Source organism: Dromiciops gliroides, chromosome 1 (genome assembly GCF_019393635.1).
Source record: "Dromiciops gliroides isolate mDroGli1 chromosome 1, mDroGli1.pri, whole genome shotgun sequence".
In the NCBI taxonomy this organism is placed as follows: Eukaryota; Metazoa; Chordata; class Mammalia; order Microbiotheria; family Microbiotheriidae; genus Dromiciops; species Dromiciops gliroides.
The window spans coordinates 707,714,368-707,732,861 of NC_057861.1; the positions used below are offsets into that span (position 1 = coordinate 707,714,368).

An 18,494-nucleotide genomic window follows, 5' to 3' on the forward strand; every position below is an offset into this window, starting at 1 on the left:
CTTGGGCATTTTTGTGCATTCATGATTGCGTGCATGTGCATGTATGTGCATGTATTCATGTGCATGTGCACATATATGTGCAACTGGCACAGAAGGCTCTAAATATAACCAAGGGTACTGCCCAACTCAGGGCCCCAGGGCCTCTGAGGTCAGGGAGAAATCTGTCCTCTGTGGCATCACAAATAGGGCAGGAGGACAGTGCTAAGGGTCAGCAGTATCTTTGACCTTGAGGCAAACACTCACCTGACAACCTTTGTGCCATTTCGGAAGACCTGCATGTCCACGGCATAGGTTCCATCGGCATGGGCCACCAGGTTGAGCTCGGAAAACTCTGCCTACAAAAACAAGAGAGGGGAGTAAGATCACAGTCCTGTACAAGACAAGCTCCCAGTGGGATGGGGATACTGAGTTGGGGGCCAGGGTTTTCTACATTGGCTTCAACCACTTGAAAATTTGCCTAATTGTCAGCACGGGACTGCGATGACGCTGTTAGAATCACGAGAACTGAGTTATAGTCCTATGTTGGCCACTTTAGTAGTGTGCTTTAAAGGTTTAAAAAACAATTCTACTGGGGGCAGCTAGGTGGTGCAGTGGATAAAACACCAGCCCTGGATTCAGGAAGACCTGAGTTCAAATCTGACCTCAGACACTTGACACTTACTAGCTGGGTGACCCTGGGCAAGTCACTTAACCCTCATTGCCCCACAAAATAAAGAAAGAAAAAAGAAAAAAACCTCAATTATTCTACATATCTTATCTCATTTAATGCAAAACAACAATACTTTGAGGTAGGTGTTATTATCATCCTAATTTTTATAGATGAGGAAACTGAGGCTGAGAGAAGCTGAAAGTCTTCCCCAGGGCTATACAGCTTCTGTGTCTAAGGCAGGATTCAAATTCAGATCTTGACTCCAGATTCTGTGCTCTATCCACCTAGGTGCCTAGGACTACCACCATCAATAGTGTATGGGGAATTGATCATGGAGACCCTTAATCAATTGGATGAGATTATAAAGAGTGAATCTTTGTAAGAAGAGTATCACAGATTATATATATAATATATATATAATATATGTATGCATGTGTATATCTATCTACCTACCTATCATCTATCATCTATCATCTATTCATCCATCCATCCATCCATCCATCCATCCATCCATCCATCCATCCATCCATCCGTCCATCTATTCATCTATCTATCCATCCACCTGTCCGTCTATCTGTCTATCATCTATCCATCTATTTATCTATCTATTCATCTATCTATCCATCCATCTATCCATCCATCCATCCATCCATCCATCCATCTATCTATTCATCTATCTATATATTCATCTATTGATATATCTATTCATCTATCTACCCAGCCAGCCAGCCATATATATGTCCTAACTCCTTCTTGAGAGAACACAAGGAATTTCTCGGATTAGTTCCCGGTGACTGTAGTCCCAGGTGTTGGGAGGTTAGGGGGAAATTGTCCTTTCCCGTGCTTTATGAGAATAAGCTCTGAAATAGCTTCCCCTTTTTCTCACAGACTGGCATACAGAAAGGGAGGGGAAGGGGCTTCATTCACTGCCACCACTCCCCCTTCCAAAAAGAGAAAATGACAATTGGCAGGACCAGCTTCTGGTTTGCAGGTGGCTTCAGAAGGGACAGCACAGACCTTGAATTCCTGGCTACCTTCTACCTTCGGTTCCTTTTTCTGATCACAGATCAAAGAGTAATGTTCCTATGAATGGATTTTCCACACAAGTTTATAGGGTTCCAAGTTCAAGGTTCCTGAGTGAGCATATTGAGACTAGATCTCCCAGGAGAAAGATTCTTAGCTTCCTCCTCCTTAGAGAAGAAAAAGGACCACCCATGGAGGATCACCCTGAAGCTGGAGGCCTAAAGCCATGTCATGGAGAGTAAGCCATCTAGACCTTGATGACCTACTGTTGCAATGAGTTGCTCATAGGATACAGAAATGAAGTGAACAAGGAGGGTTGGATCAAATGCCCCCTAAGTCCTTCCATGGGGAAAACTCATAGGCTCTTTGAAGGTTTTATGTTCATAGACTCTTGTGACTATTTTGTACCTTATGAATTTCTCATGATTGGTGAAATAAAGGCCGCCCCATTCCCAATATTTATGGTAAGCACCTATGCTAGCATATGGACCCTTTTACCTCCACTGTGAGAAACAGACATGAGCCATTACTAGGCTTCATGTTAGAAATTTCCCAAGAGCAAATTCTGGGGGGTGTGCCTAAGTCAAAGAAAAAGAACTCCCTTCAGTTGAGTTCCCAGTAATGGACTGTCTGTGTGAGACCTGAGGTCCTGGGGTGCCCTAGGCCACAGATAATAATAACATTTAGTACACCTTTTAAGATGCCAAATTCCAAATGAAGGAATAAATAGTCCTGTAATAGTAGGGAGAGTGGGCCCAGTCCTGGGAGGGCACCCTAGTCACCACCCTGGATCTGGTGACCTGAATGTCCCTACATTCACTTCTATGTCAGTGCCAGAAGATTGAGACTCCAGGCAGGAAAAGTGATAATATATCCCCAACTGAGGTTATCAAAATAGTGAACGCTGGTGCGCGAATGCACACACACACACACACACACACACACACACACAAGCACACACACACAAACACAACATGACCCATCAGGAAGAAACAATTTGCTTCTGGGATAAAACCCTGGCCAGTTGGCAACTCTACCCCAACCAGATCTGGCTTATTTACCTGTTCCACTTTGATGTCGTAATCTCCACAGACCTTTTTGCCCCGAAAACACTTGGCCCTGAGAAAAGAAAAGACAAAAACAAAACAAATGTGAATGAGTTTGTAGCCAGAGCTCAAGTGAGTTCAATAGCTGGTTGCCACAGGAAAAGGCATGGAGAAGCAGCAAACACAGGGCAGGGAGTCAGAGGACATGACAACTCTATAGATACACACAAGAACTTCTTTTTTTTAAGAGCTTCTTAAATACTAAAGGGCCACACATATGTAAGTTATTGTTAGTATTTAAAATAAAAAATAAATGAAAAGCCTGGATTAAAAGACCCCCAAGGTCCCTGGCATCTTCAAGATTCTATGATTTGGGGGCAGCTAGGTGACACAGTGGATAGAGCACCGGCCCTGGATTCAGGAGGACCTGAATTCAAATCCGACCTCAGACACTTGACACTTACTAGCTGTGTGACCCTAGGAAAATCACTTAACCCCAAATGCCTCACCAAAAAAAAAAAAAAAAAGATTCTATGATTTGATTAAACAAATTCGGGTCATGGGAGGCCAGACACAATAATATACCACTGGAGCAGCTGTAAATTGATCTAACCATTCTGGAAATCAACTGGTAATTTTGCCCCAAATCACTAAACCATGGATTTCCTTTGATTCATTGATGGCACTGCTAGCCATATGCCCCACATAGAGATGAAATACTGCTGCAGAATGGTAGACAGAACCAGGACAATGACTACATGATAAAGAAAAACAACTTGGTGTTTTGTTTTGTTTTGTTTTTTAAGTAGTCAAGCAAAACAAATTCCTGTCGTATTGATCATGTCTGAAAAATCTGTCTCAATCCGTACTCTGAGTTCATTATCTCTTGGTCAGTGGGTGGATATCATGCTTTGTCACAGGTCATCTGTAATCCTGATTGGCCCTTGCATTGTTTTCTTTACAATGTTATTTTTATTATATAAATTGTACTCCTGGTTCTGCTCACTTAACTGCATCAGTTCACATGTCTTCCCAAGTTTCTCTAAAACTAATTCCAAATATGTGCTAAATGAAACTGGACCCCGAACTAAAGTCTGCCATCATACTAAAGAGAGGGAGATTAAAAATTCATTTTGTAAATGACTATCAGCTCCCTTCTGAAGAGAGAACAACATTTTATAGGGCTTTAGAGGCCTATTTCCAAGGGAACTCCTGATATTTTAATTGTGAGTGGTTTTTAATCTATTCATTAAAAGAGGTTCTCAAGGACCACCATTGGGTTAACACTTTGTTAGGATGGTGAGATTTTAGAGTTGGAAGGGACCTTAAAGTTCATTTAATTCTGCTACATCACTTTGCAGATCAGCAAACTGAGAGCCTAGAGTTAAGATCAAATGACTTGCCCAGAATCACAGATGTCAAGGAATAGCAAGGAAGGATTTGAACCCAGGTCTTATCTGACCTATTCTACATATGTGAAAGGGATGGACCTGAATCCCTCTACAATATTCCTTTAAAAAGATATTTTTTTAAAAATTGTTATAAAGTTGCCTGGATAAAGGAGGTGTAGACTGTATGTCTGGTCATTTCTAGGCAGGATGATTAACAGCATCAAGAAAGGTAACTACAGTTTTTACCAGAGTCCCCATGGCAGCTTTGTATAGTGAAAAATGGAACCAGACATGAAGTCAGGAGACTGAAGGTAGCTGTCTGAGCAACCATTTAAAGTTCCAGATAGGCCAACTGAGGCTTGAAGTCAGGAAGAGTTTCCAAACAATTGCTGCTGACTCAAAATGCAATGTGCTGCTTCCAGAGATGGTAGGCTCCTCATCACATAAGATTTCTGGAACTACTTGTTAGTATGTTGTAAAGCAAAGCAGGGGGCTTAACCTTTTCTGTCTTGTGGGCCCCACTGGTAGTCTGTTAAAGTCTATGAACTCCTCAAAGTCATGTTGGTTTTTTTTTAATTCATAATGGAAGGAAATGCTACATTTCAGTTGGAGATTAATAAAAATAAATTTATGATTTTTTCACATTTAACCTCATGGGCCCCTGAAATCTAAGTGTGGACCCTTTGGGTTAACACATCTCATGTAGAAGGTATTCTTGGGCATGGGCTGACTGGACTAGGCCGCCACTGAGGTTTCTCCCATCTTTGGGAACTGGGACTCTGTGCCTGCAGTTCAAGTCCAGCCTAGTTGTTAGACCTTGGCACACAACCCATCTGAGATGCCTCGTTTTCTTGTTCATTGTGAAGAACAAAGGAAGCCTTGCACAGAACATACTTCATAACCACAAAGGGTTCTGTAAATGGCAGCTGTCAGTCTTATTTACGGAATGGGGCAGGACATCCTGGATGTCATTTCTAATTTCAGTCACTTTTTTCATTTAGACTCTTCCCAGGAGGAATATAAAGTTGGCTCTAATAGCCAACATTGCAGCAAAAGCCTTGGGCTATTTTGTTTGCAGACACCCAGGGTCCCAGACTCCCTGTCACTTAGGCATTGTTCCCGGGAATTTTTCTGATCACTGAGCAACCAGAAGCTCCCAGGCTTGACATGACAGAGTGATCTAGGAGTCCTCCCACTTTCTCAACTCAATCTGGTCTACTTCTAAGTCCTTTCTATTCTACCTTCATGATCATGGCACAGTGGAGAGCATACTGGATTTGAAGTCTAAGAATAATTCCAACTCTGGTACTTACTGACTGTGTGACTTATAGGCAAGTCTCAACCTCTCTGAGGCTCAAAATAGAAGCAGTACTACTTATAATACGTCACAGGGTACAAATGAGATGACATACGTGAAGTGCTTTACAAAAACCAGTCACTATAATAATAATTATTATTATTGTTATGTTTCGCCTTTCTTCTACCACCAGGCCCCGGATTGTCGCAACGACTTCCTACCCAGCCTTCCTGTCTCCAGGCTCTCGCCAGCTCCAACCCCTCCTGCACACTTCTGCCAGAACCATCTTCCTAAAACATTGTTATTTTGGCATGTCACTTGCCTGCTCAAAAACTTCTGTGGGCTACGGGACCCAGTCCAAATTCCTTAGCCAGGCATTCAGGGCCTTCCACAAACTAATCCCAAGCCATTACTTGCACACTTATCTCTCATTCCACCCACACACGGACCATTAGCTACAGGCATCTTGGACTCCTTAATGTCTTCCGAAAATGTCACCGTCATTCCCATCTCCATGACTTTGCTCATGCTACATAACTTCATCCATCTTTCCACCATCCCCAGCCTACTCTGCCCCCAACTATCCAAACCCTACCCAGTCCAAGGCTAACATTCCTTAGGTACAGACGTGGTCACATCAGTTCCCCAGTGTATTCAGTGGTTTAAAGAATCTCAAAGCTGGGAGGGCCCTGAGTGAGCATCTAGTCCAACTGTGTCCCAAAGAGATCCCCTTGACAGCATGCATGATAAGACAGAGGCTCCCTGTTGCCCACTGACTAAAGTTCAAATTTCTTTGTTTGGCATTCAAAGCCTTTGACAATCTGACACCAGCTTATCTTCCGAGTCTCAACACTGTCCTATGCCCATTCGACATGATTGCCAAGCTGGATTACTTTCATTTTCCTTAAGGTTCCCTGTGCTTTCCTCCTTCCGTGCCCCTGTTCAGGCAGTTCCCTCCACTTGGAATGCCTTCTCTCCTGTTACTTACTTGCCCCTACCTCTCCTTTAGAGCCTAACTCAGATGTCACCTCCTCCAGGAAGCCTTCCATGATCCTCTCTTTCTTTTGTACTTCTTTAACACGTTTACCACATAATGGCAAACATCATTGTTATCTGTTTGTGGCCCCTTCTGTTCCCCTCTTCCTGTGACTGTAAGTTCTTTGAGAACTGTCACCATGTAATATGGCATGGTAAATGAGTAAAGAAAGTATTTATTAAGCAAGCTATTCATATGAATGAAACACTAAAGATTCAAGTTCAAAAGCAAAGGCAGTCCCTGTCCTCAGAGCTCACATTCTAATGGAAGAGATGACATAGACAGGAGAAGGAAATGTTTGGATTTGAAGTCCAAAGACCCGAGTTCAGATCCCAATTCTGCCTCTTCCTGGCAGTATAACCTCAAATAAGGCACTTAATCTTTCCAGGACTCAGTTTCTTCATCTGTAAAATGAGGGGTTGGACCAGATCAGGGGTTCTTCAACTGAGGGTCACAAACCGACATAACCCCCCATGGATAGATTTCAAAGGGTCATTGGATTTGGATAGGGAAAAAAACTGTACCTTCATTAACCTCTAACTGAATTTTAACCTTTCTTTCTATCATGATTTTAAAACATTATTCTGAGAGGAGTCTCCTGACTCTCAAAAGGGCCCAAGACACAAAAAAGGCTAAGACCTTCTGGTCGATATGATTTGATCTCTAAAGTTCCTTCTGGCTATAAATCCATGATTTAAAATTTTAATCTTCCATAGCATAAAGTATAGTGCTCTGCATATTATAGATACTAGGTTTATTGAATGAATGAACAGATGGATACATGGATAGAGGGATAGATGGATAGATAGATGGGTAGCTGGATAGATGGATGGATGGTTGAATGAATGAAGTTCTTTTTTTCACAAAGCCCTTTCTGACCACCCTAACCTATAGGGCTCTCTCCTTCCAAACTCTCAAAAAGCCTAATTAGGAGCACCCTATAGACAGTTATCAGATACGATCTTGGACATTATCTTTAATGAGGGTACATCTAATTCTACCACTGACCATAAGCTCCTCAAGGAAAGGGACTGTGTCTTCTCTTGAATCCCACAGTGTCTAGTGCATCTTGGGCATAGATTGATGTCTAGTAAATGTTTGGCTTCTCATTGGCTGACTGGCCAAACAACTGCACCAGAAACCAGTGAGCAGCCTGTCCAGACCATGTAAGAGTTTTAATCCCTTATGAATGTGAGTTCATGGGAAAAAGACCTAAGAGATGTTCTGCCTGCCATTTTCCCAAAGGCTCCCTATAAGGGAGAGGGGAAAAGATTTGTGTAGATTTCCATTGAAATGTTTAGCTTAAATACATATATGCTAAGTCACTAGATCACTGGAAATGGAATGAAAGTCGTTATACCTTCAGGATGTCATTTCCTAGTCTAGTTTGGTGAAGTGACAGCTATCTCTGATCCCTGGTCATTGGGGAAGGCAGCTGAGATCCAGATACAGAGGGACATCTGGGCCATCAAGTTTTAGCGGGATAAAGTTGAGATATTCAGAGCTAGAGGGGATGTTAGCAAACTACTCTCGGCCACCAAGTTCCTCTTGGAAAAGAGGGAAACTGAAGTCCATCTATGTGTAGCAAAGGTAGGATTAGGAATTTCTCTACTCTGAGAGAGCGAGACCCCAGGAAGCTCTGAGGCTTTGAAGTCTCTATGATGTGATAATAGGATCATAGAACTAGAGCCAAGAGAGGACCTTTGAGGTCACCTAGTCCAACTCCCTCATTTTGTGAATGATGAAAACTGAAGCCCAGAAGGGCTGCTCAAGGTCAAAGAGGTACCAGGCAGCATGAGGTGAGATGCTCACTTCTGACTCCAGAGCCTGCACTATGAACCACAGCCACCTGGGTCCTCCTTACTTCCATGGAGCACTTTAGAATGGCAAAGCAATCTCAGCTCCATTATAGGGAGAGAGATTTAGAGCTGGGGAGATCTTGCAATTATTTAATGCAACCCACCTCATGTTATAAATGAGGAATCTGGTGCCCCAAAAGGTAAAGTGATTTGTGCAAGGTAACAGAGGTCTTGATTGGCTATTCCCCCTGCCTGGAAACATGTTTTCTTCTCATCATCATCTCTTGGAATCCCTTGATCTCCTTCAACACTCAGTCAAGCACCAGCCTTCTACATGATTTCTTTGTGATTTTCCCTCTGTCCCTCTGTTCATTTTTGGATACATTCCATATCTACTTGTACTTGACCTATGGTAGATTCTTCCAAGCTCCTATTGGTCTGATTTGCTACAGTTGGACACAATGTACTTTGACCCCCAACATAGTGATGCCATTTTGGTCCTCTTCAAGAAGGAAGGAAGACAAGCAAGCAAGCAAGCAACCGACCAACCAACCAACCGACCGACCAATCCACCAATCCACCAACAAATATATATATATATATATACATGTTTCCCCCATTAGAAGGAGTGTAGAAATCATTTCACTTTTGTCTTCATAACCTCAGTGCTCATTACAGTGCTTGGCACACATTTAACACTTAATAAATACTTATTGGTTGGTTGGCAGAAATGTGTTGAAGTCAAAAGATCTAGAGAAAGGCCACCAGGATGTCAGTTAAGTGTCCTCTGTGGAAAATTTTAATCAGGATGTTGATAAGAATCATACAGGTTGAACAGGCAATGAATGGGCTACAGATTACCCACAAAGATGATCTCATACAAACAAGGAAATAGTGAAGAATGGACATGTATTCTAGTTGGGCTTCTCTGCCATCTTGATAGTCCCTATCCATGATCTGATTCAATGTGTGTCAACCTTTTCCCACCACCCTCAATTGATTCATCCTGATGATTTTTCTTAAGAAATTCATGTAAAAAAGTTTAAAATTGTAAAGTCATACAGTTCTGATATTCTGGCACACCTCTGTCACTAATTTGCAAGCTAAACTCAATCCTATCCAGGAGAGGTGACAATGTGTATGGGGAAAGCCATAAGGCTTAAATGTTGTTACTACATTTGATATAAAATGTCATCGTCGTTATGATATTAGCAGTGTATTTTAAATAGAATCCAATTTCCACACAGGTCTGCTCATGATAGTTAGGGCTATTTTATATATGCACAGTACATGAATAAGTCATAAGTGGTAAACCAAGTTGACAAATTTGCAATCCTCGATAAAGATAGGAGAAATGTTTTGACCCTTTTGAGTAGCTTGCTCCATTATTACCAAATCAATAATGAATTATCCTTCATACATTTGGGACTTTTTGTTCTTCAGCCAGTATGTTGTTTGTTAGAAGTGATCATAAACATTGGGGGGGGGGAGGTGATTCATGATGTGAATACTCTGTACTTTTAAAACTCTCATTCTCATCTGTTTTGTTGATGTTCAGACAAAAATAGTCCTCCAACAAATTGCCATCTTTTGATTATTCTTTTCTATTTATATTTTGTAGACTGTTGTTCAGATAGATGAATGACCTTTTTTGTTGCTGAATAAATATTGTGATGTAAGCTCATCTTCTCTAGATCACTGAAAGTCTCTTCAGAAAAACACCAGGAGCATAAAGGACATAGGGAATGATACGCCATTTTGTCCTGTTTCCATAGGGTTTTGATTTCTTCTGCTCCATCAGTCTATTTTCTAAACTTTTCATTCCATGTTGTTTGGAGATTATGAATATCTGATATGGTGACATCTATTTAAAACAGGATTCTTAATTATTTTCAATGTTATGTCCAGACAGTTGTGAGCAACAGGTTTGTTGATAACAGTGCGCTGGTTTCAGTACAATTTGTTTGCTGAATTCTTTTTTTTTGGCAGGGCAATGAGGGTTAAGTGACTTGCCCAGGGTCACACAGCTAGTAAATGTCAAGTGTCTGAGGCCAGATTTGAACTCAGGTCCTCCTGAATCCAGTGCTGGTGCTTTATCCACTATGCCACCTAGCTGCCCCCTATTTGCTGAATCCTTAAGGACATTTTGTTAGTCGATCAAAAAGCATTTATTAAGCACCTATTATATGCCAGACTAAATGCTAGGGATACAAAGAAAGGTAAAAGATAACTCCTGATCTCAAGGAACTGACAGTCTAATGGGAGAGCCAATGTTTACACAACTATGTACCAACAAGATATATACATTATAAATTGGAGAAAATTCCAGAGGCAAGGCATAAAGAGAGATTGGCAAAGGATTTGGGGATTTGTATTTATAAAATGTGGGCCTGTCATCTGTTCATAAAAGACAGAAAGTTTCTAATGTGGAATCCTGGCCCCTGGTCCTATTTTTCTAAGCATTGAGGAGATGCTTTTTTTTTTTTTGGTAGCCTACATCTATACATTAGACCATTGATATAATTTCCACCATCTTCTTGCATAATTGGCATTGACTGAAAAGAAATCCAATCTTTTTAAGGATAGCTTCACTGCAATTCCTGATGGCAATGACCATGTCTAAGTTCATGGCCATTCCTGCCCCACCCCCTTTTCTGTAAACAAATCTGCACAATTTAACCAATTGCTTGACCATCATTCTGTGTCAACATATTTTTGGTTGAGTTCAGATGAATGTCACCCCAAGGGGCTTTTTGATTCTATTCTTGGCTCTTACCCTCATAGGTTCTATTTCCAGGCAAACCACTTTTACTTATATCTTACAGATTCAGAGGGGTATGCATACCTGATGTCCATCTGCACTATTATTATCATTGCTGTTGCTATTGTTGTTATAGCCTCCATGGTACCTTGAATGGCACTGGGCCTATAGTTGGCACCCTGTTGTAGGTTCACAGGATGATAGGTTTGTCTTTGAACACTAAACTTATCAAATAGACCTTATATTTTAGGAAGTTTTCATTGAACAGCAGAGAATAAATATAGCTTATGGATTCTTAGTGGCATGGTCTTTCAAACTATTTCTTCCACCTCTGAGTCATGAAAGATTCTGGACTAGTTGACTTCCTGTGGGCAGCCAGGTAGTGCAATGGATTAAAGCACTGGTCCTGGAGTCAGGAGGACCTGAGTTCAAATCTCGTCTAAGACACTTACTGGCTGTGTGACCCTGGGCATGTCCCTTAATTCTGTTTGCTTCAGTTTCCTCACCTGTAAAGTGAGCTGAAGAAGGAAATGGAAAACCACTCCAGTATCTTTGCCAAGAAAACCCCAAATGAGGTCATGAAGAGTTGGACACAACTAACTGACAAAACAATAACAACAAGATGGCCTCTGAGGTGCATTTCATCTCTGAGATTCTGTAATTTAGAATTAGAGATAGATTCTATAACTTAAATATGGAGATTATTCGGTACAATAGTTTTATAGAGAAGAGAACTGAAAGCTAGAAAAAAATAGCTTCTCCAATGTCACATAAGGAAGAAAGAAGAAAAGAAGGGAGGAAGGAAGGAAGGAAGGCAGGCAGGAAGGGAGACAAGAAGGAAGAAAAGAGGGAGGGAGGAAGAGAGGGGAGGAAGGAGGGAAAGAAGAAAGGAAGGAAGAAGGTAGGAATCAGGGAAGGAGAGAAGGAAGGATAGGAGTAAGGGATGGAAGGAGAGAGGGGAGAGGGGGGAGTGAAAAAGGGAAAAGGGGAAGGAAGAAAATATTTATTAAGTGTCTACTACATGCTAAACACTGAGCAAAGCATTTTACAAATATTATATCTTGCTATACAGGTAGAAAGTGGAAGAGTCAGAATTCGAACCCAACTCCTCTGGCTCCCAAAGAGAAATCTTTATCTTCACAGTCACCCTTGGCTTGTCATGAGAACAAGCTATTCCTGGAAACATGAGCCACTTACTAAATAAATGAATATGTCTGCCATTGACTCCAGAGAAAGGAGTGTAGTATAAACAAAACAAAACAAAACAAAAACAGAAACAGAAACAAAAAGTAAGCCTTTAACTTGAATTGGGATTTCCAGATCTACCTATGGAGATTACTACATGACCCTAGGCAGGCAACTTAACCTCTCTCAGTCTGTCTCCTCACCTCAAAATGAAATTCAAGCAATCTCATCCTCAGGGGAAATTTTGTAAATTTATTCAATAAATCCTTGTTGACTGTGATGATTGACTGACTTGTTGATGACATTCCTAGTCAGAGAAGATAGGATCACAAAATCATAATGATCATAGGCTTGAGAGCTGGAAGAGACCTGAGAGATTATTTAACCCGACCTCCCTCATTTTACACTTCAAGTCCAGACCCTTTATGTAGTCACAATCCTGAGCAAAATCCCAGACACAGCATATGTATTTGCTGTGCAGACTATAAATATCTATGGTGTCTGTGTCATCAATTTCCCTTGATTGTGACATTCCCTTAACAAACCTAACAGCTGAGGGAGGGTCTGTGTGCTCCTAATGACTTTTGGCTTCCTGAATATGTCAGGTAATGAGCCTCCTCCCCTTGATTGCTGGGACAGGCAGGGGTTTCTGGATTTAACATTTCCTGTTGCAGGCTAAAATCTCCATCAAGAGCTGCAGATCTGCCAAGTAGGACGTGTGATGTTGGTGATTCAGATTTCAGCAGCATCTCATGTTTTGAAGGCTGGAAAGGCCCTCTTCTCTCAGCCTTCACCTCCCAACCCAAAACTTACCCACTGTTAAAGGCCCAGCTCTCTCCCCACTCTCCTCTGTATGTGGGGAAGGGGAAGAGAACTTTTAGACAATTTTTAAAAAATCATCAACAAGAAGAATCTTCTTTCTTTGCTTCATCTACAAAGAAGGCAGCATGATTCCCCTTATGCTTGAGATGAAGAGACCGAGGTCCCTAATGCTTCAGTGACGGTCACCATATCTCCCAAGTCTTCTCTGATGGTGGCATTCTCTCCTGTTTCCTCTCCCACTTCACTGGCTTCTCCATTCTTTTCATGATGGTCAGCCATCTCCTGCTCCTTAGAGTGGGTGCTGTTCTCAATTCTAACAGCACCCTTCTCTCCTCTCTGCACTGGGGGCTCCTAATTTTGTTTGTGTCATGGAGCCCTTGGGCAGCCTGCTAGAGCCCAGGTAGCCCTTCTTAGAATAATGCTTTTAAATGCATTAAATTAAATGCATAGGCTAAGGAAACCCAGTACAGTAAAGTATAGTCATCAAAATAGTTAATTAAAAAATGTTCACTGACGGCTCCCATATCATCTCTACCTAGATAACTCCCATGCATACATACAAACATATGTGTGTATAGATATAGACTATATGTGCATATATGTCTATACATACTAGATATAGATTATTTATACATATATGTGTATATATAGTATACATATATACTATGTGTATATACATATACACACATACATACTATTTATAGTTGTTTCAGTTGTGTCTGACCCTTCATGACTCCATTTAGGATCTTCTTGAAAAAGATATTAGAGAGGTTTACCATTTCCTTCTGCAGCTTATTTTACAAATGAGGAAATGGAGGCAAACAGGGTAAAGTGACTTGCCCAGGGTCGCACAGCTAGTAAGTGTCTGTGGCAGGATTTGGATTCAAGAAGATGAGTCTTCCTGACTTCAGGCCTGGTATTCTATCTACTGTATTACCTAGTTGTCTTTAAATATACTATGTATGCACACACACATATATTCATACACAAAAATACTCATACTATGTAGATATATTTATATCCCATGTGCGTATATATATACATAATACATATACCTATATGCTATATATAGTAAAGGTCTATATAGCATATAGATGATAGATAGATGATATACTATATATATTATATTCAACACACACATAAATATATATACATATATCACATATATGTATCCCTAATCTCTCTCCTGAACTCCAGTCATACTGTGAATCTACCTTCTGGATATCACCTTATGTTTGTCCCATAGGCATCTCTAACTCAATATAAACAAAACTAAAATCATTGTCCCTAAACTTACCCCATTTCCCCAATTACTCTATTTCTGCTGAGGGGATCACCACCTCCCAGGCAATGAGTAGCCTTGTAGTTTTCTCATTCTTCCTCTTCCCTAAGTGGCACCTGCTCCCGATTGCCAAGTCAATACTCCTGTCAATACTCCTTCTAGAGCATATTTTGTGCCCTTGTTCTCTCCATCATCACAAGCTCCCACCCTATTCCAGGCCATCTTCACACAGTTCAGGTACATATCACACATGAATGTCTGTTAAATGGATGACTCTAGCCCATGGTCTTTTAATATCCCAGGACCGCAGGTTTGGCAAATAGCAATGATTTGATCCTGATGCAAGAAGTTATGGTGGTATGTTGGAAAGAAGAAAAAAAAAGTAAAACCTGAAGAGCTGAATTCGAATTTTGCCATTATCAACATTGTGTGCCCTTGCCTTCTGGTCCTGAGTTTTGTCATCTAAAAAATGAAAGAACTAGGGGGCAGCTAGATGGCGCAGTGGATAGAGCACCAGCTCTGGAGTCAGGAGGACCTGGGTTCAAATCTAGCCTCAGACACTTAACATTTACTAGCTGTGTGACCCTGGGCAAGTCACTTAACCCCAATTGCCTCACTAAAAAAAATGAAAGGACTAGACTAGATGATCTCTAAGGTCCTTTCCATCCCTGAAGGTCTGTGAGATCTCTCATTCTGTGCTCATCATCTCCATCAATGTCAGAATAGCTGATCTATCAATTTATCTCACCAAACTTTCAGTGACTTTGTGAGCTATTTCTGGTATCATGGGACATAGATCCATCTGTTGATTTGTCACTACCTAATATTAGGCAATCATCTGTCATTTACTAAACTCCCCAAGAGCTGGTACTGTTTCACCTTTGTATCCACAAGTACCTAGCATGCTTAATAGATCCTTAATACATGCTTACAGCTTACCTGATTCATCTTTCAGGTGAAGTTCTCTTCCCTCAACAATCTGCCTTCAGGACATTTGCTGTCCTTGACTGCATGCAGAATTTTTAATTTGTCATGTGTTCATGCAGCAGGAGTCTAGGATTGGTGATTGCCCTAGGAGCTAGATGACCTGCATAAAATTGCTCTTTGTTGGGACTCAGAAGTATGGGACATAGATCTACACCTGGGTAAGCTTCAGGCCACCCTCAGTCCAGGTTTTAAAGATAAAATCAGGAGGATGAGAATGTTAGAAACCCCAGGACACCACTGTTCAAAGAACTCAGCTGGGCTAGAGTAACCAATGGGCTTGGTGGAAGGAAGTACTAACAATCTAGAAGCTTCCTATTGAATTTTACTAATTATTTATTATTAATTCATTATTTTGTTATTTATCAGTTATTTATTTTTATTAAGAATAAACTTGTGTTGATATCTTCAGTTTGCATATCTAAATTTCTTAATGCGTTTTTCTCCTCTCCTTTGCCAGAAAGTGATCTCTCTCACTCTCTTTTTTATTTCTGGTGAGGCAATTGGGGTTAAGTGACTTGCCCAGGGTCACACAGCTAGTAAGTGTCAAGTATCTGAGGTCAGATTTGAACTCAGGTCCTCCTGAATCCAAGCTGGTACTCTATCCACTGCACCACATAGCTGTCCCAGGTGATCTCTTATAAAGGAACAAAAGCATGAGAGAGAAAAAAATCAGTTCAACAAAACTTATCAATATAATGAAAAAGTCTGACAACATACACAATATTCCATGCTCATGGTCCTACAGCTCAGCAAAGAAGTAGTCACAGATAATTTTCCATACTTCTTCTTTGGGCCTAAACTGGGTCATTATAATTTTACAGCATTTACCTCCCATTGCTTTATTGTTGTTCTTTCCATTTCCATTTTGTCTGGGTTTTTTTCTTGGTTCTACTTACTTTACTTTGCATCAGTTCATATAAGTCTTCCCAAGCTTTAAATTCATTGTTTCTTCTAGCACAGTCATATCCCATTACATTAAATGTAATTGAATATAATTAATAATGATAATTATTAAGCCATCCCCCAGGAGATGGGCATCTGCATGGGGAAAACGAGGCCAGAAAATGAGGTCACAGGTTGTGAGGTACTTGAGCCAGGTTCTTTGACCTCAAACCTAGAATGCCTTTCTACTGCACTATGCTCCCAAGAGGAAGGCAACCCAAGCCCTTTTCCTTTCCTAACACTTACCCCACCCCCCAAATCTACTCTGAGATGCTTCAGATCCAGTGAAAAGAAAATTCCTTGAAGGTGGGTATGGTTTTTTTGGGGGGTATTTATATCCTTGTCCCAGCCCATTGGCAATATTTAGTTGGTGAATTTAACTGGTGAATTTCAATCCATTCACACTGATAAACTGGTGATTAATTATCACCTAAAGTGTTACTTTTCCTTAGGAGAACTACCATTTTATTAAGAATGGCAAGCACAAGCTACTAGATTGAATGTTGGAATTTCAGGCATCAATCAGTAAGTAAGGAAGGATTCCTACCTCCATCCACCCCACCAACATAGAGCACTTTCTTAGTACTCCTAAAACTAATCAGTCAACTGAGGGCAGGTGTGATATAGTCAAAAGAAGTCCACAGCAGGTGTGAGTAGTAGACCTGCAAGTCACTTGACCTTTCAAGGTCTCCAGCTTCATTATCTGCAGAATGAATGCCTGGTACATATTAGGTGCTTAATAATTGGTTGATTGAGTTTGTTGATTTTTTAAAATGAATTCTGCTCTCTCTTTGTTGGGTTTTTATATATAAATAGTATTTTATTTTTTCCAATTACATGTAAAGACAATTTTCAACATTCCTTTTTTTTTTTTGGCAATGAGGGTTAAGTGACTTTCCCAGGCTCACACAGCTAGTAAGTGTCAAGTGCCTGAGGTTGGATTTGAACTCAGGTCCTCCTAAATCCAGGGCCAGTGCTTTATCCACTGTGCCACCTAGCTGCTCCCATCAACATTCCTTTTTAAATAAGATTTTGAGTTCTAAATTTTTCTCCTTCCCTCTGTCCCTTTCCCCCTCCCCAAGAAGCAAACAATCTGATATAGGTTATATGCAATCAGAGCATGTTGATTTTGATCAGAAGTTCTTAACCTAGAATTCGCAGAGATTTCTAGGGGTCTATGAATTTTAAAAAATATCACAATATATATTTCAATATAAATGGTTTCCTTTGTAGTCCTCTGTCTTTTATTTCATGCATACAAAAACACAATTCTGAGAAGGGCTTCTTATGTAGGCTTCTGACAAAAGGGTCCATTAACACCCACCAAAGGTAAGTATATGGTCCTTCAGCCTCACTCTTGCGGGTGTGACAAGGTGGTCACCTAGTCTGCCTACAGGTAAAGCTAGCTGTGTTTTCCCAGTCTTTCACCTGAGGCACCTCAGTACTATTTTCCTCAGTCAAAGCTGAAGAGGCCAGCACATTGACGGGCTTGTCTTGTGGTCTTCTACCGCCACCCACTGGCCAGATTTGCTTCTTCCATTGAACCTGATGTGCGATGGTAGAAGGACTCCTGCTGAGGAGGCATGGCAGGTCTGAATAGGCTGCAACATGTAACAATGAAGGAATTTCAAGGATGCTATCATGGAAATCTATGCTCAAAAAAGAGGATGGGACTGGTCAGGGGAGGTATCCTCAGAATGTCAAATGAGAAAGGTGAGGATGGGTCTCAATCTGCACCATTGGAGAGACTCTCCATCTCAGTAAGCTCTCCGAGCCACTCAAGTTTTTAGAAGCAAAGAAAATGCCCATCGTCTGTGCTTTCTCATCATACATCATAAAATGACTTTCCATTCAAGGTTCCAACACACTCTGGGGTCCAGAGTCTTTCCAGCCTCATTCAAGCTACTCCTTTTCACCTACTCTACCCTGGCCCCAACCCCCTCCTACCATCATGCATTTGAACAGGACTTCCATCCCCATCCTTTTCTCCCCAAGTTAGGAACACATTCCCTCCATGTCTCTACCTGTAACAGACATTAGCTATAGAAACCAGTTGACGAATTTCTCAGTCCACAGTAATGGTGTTCATTCACATTTCTGTAGCAGCCCAAGAATTATCAAGCAATTTCCTCACAATAAATGGTGCATATAGTAGTCAGCACTTTGCAAATGGGGAAACTGAGGCTCTTACAAAGCTAATAAATATCTGAAGCAGGATGTATTACCGGATCTCCTGGTCCAATACTCTGTCCAGGACACCATACTGTGTCCCAT

General features: G+C 41.0%; 1 protein-coding gene across 1 annotated transcript in view; it reads right to left on the bottom strand.

Annotated features, from left to right (window-relative positions):
• Positions 1 to 18,494, bottom strand: part of SYN2 (synapsin II) — a 269,596-nt gene that overhangs the window by 100,594 nt on the left and 150,508 nt on the right. Inside the window, exons 2-3 of the mRNA XM_043976114.1 lie at positions 2,734 to 2,791; positions 244 to 335 (exon numbers count right to left, since the gene is read on the bottom strand). Coding sequence (XP_043832049.1) covers positions 244 to 335; positions 2,734 to 2,791 — 150 coding nt within the window. The remainder of the gene's footprint in view (positions 1 to 243; positions 336 to 2,733; positions 2,792 to 18,494) is intronic.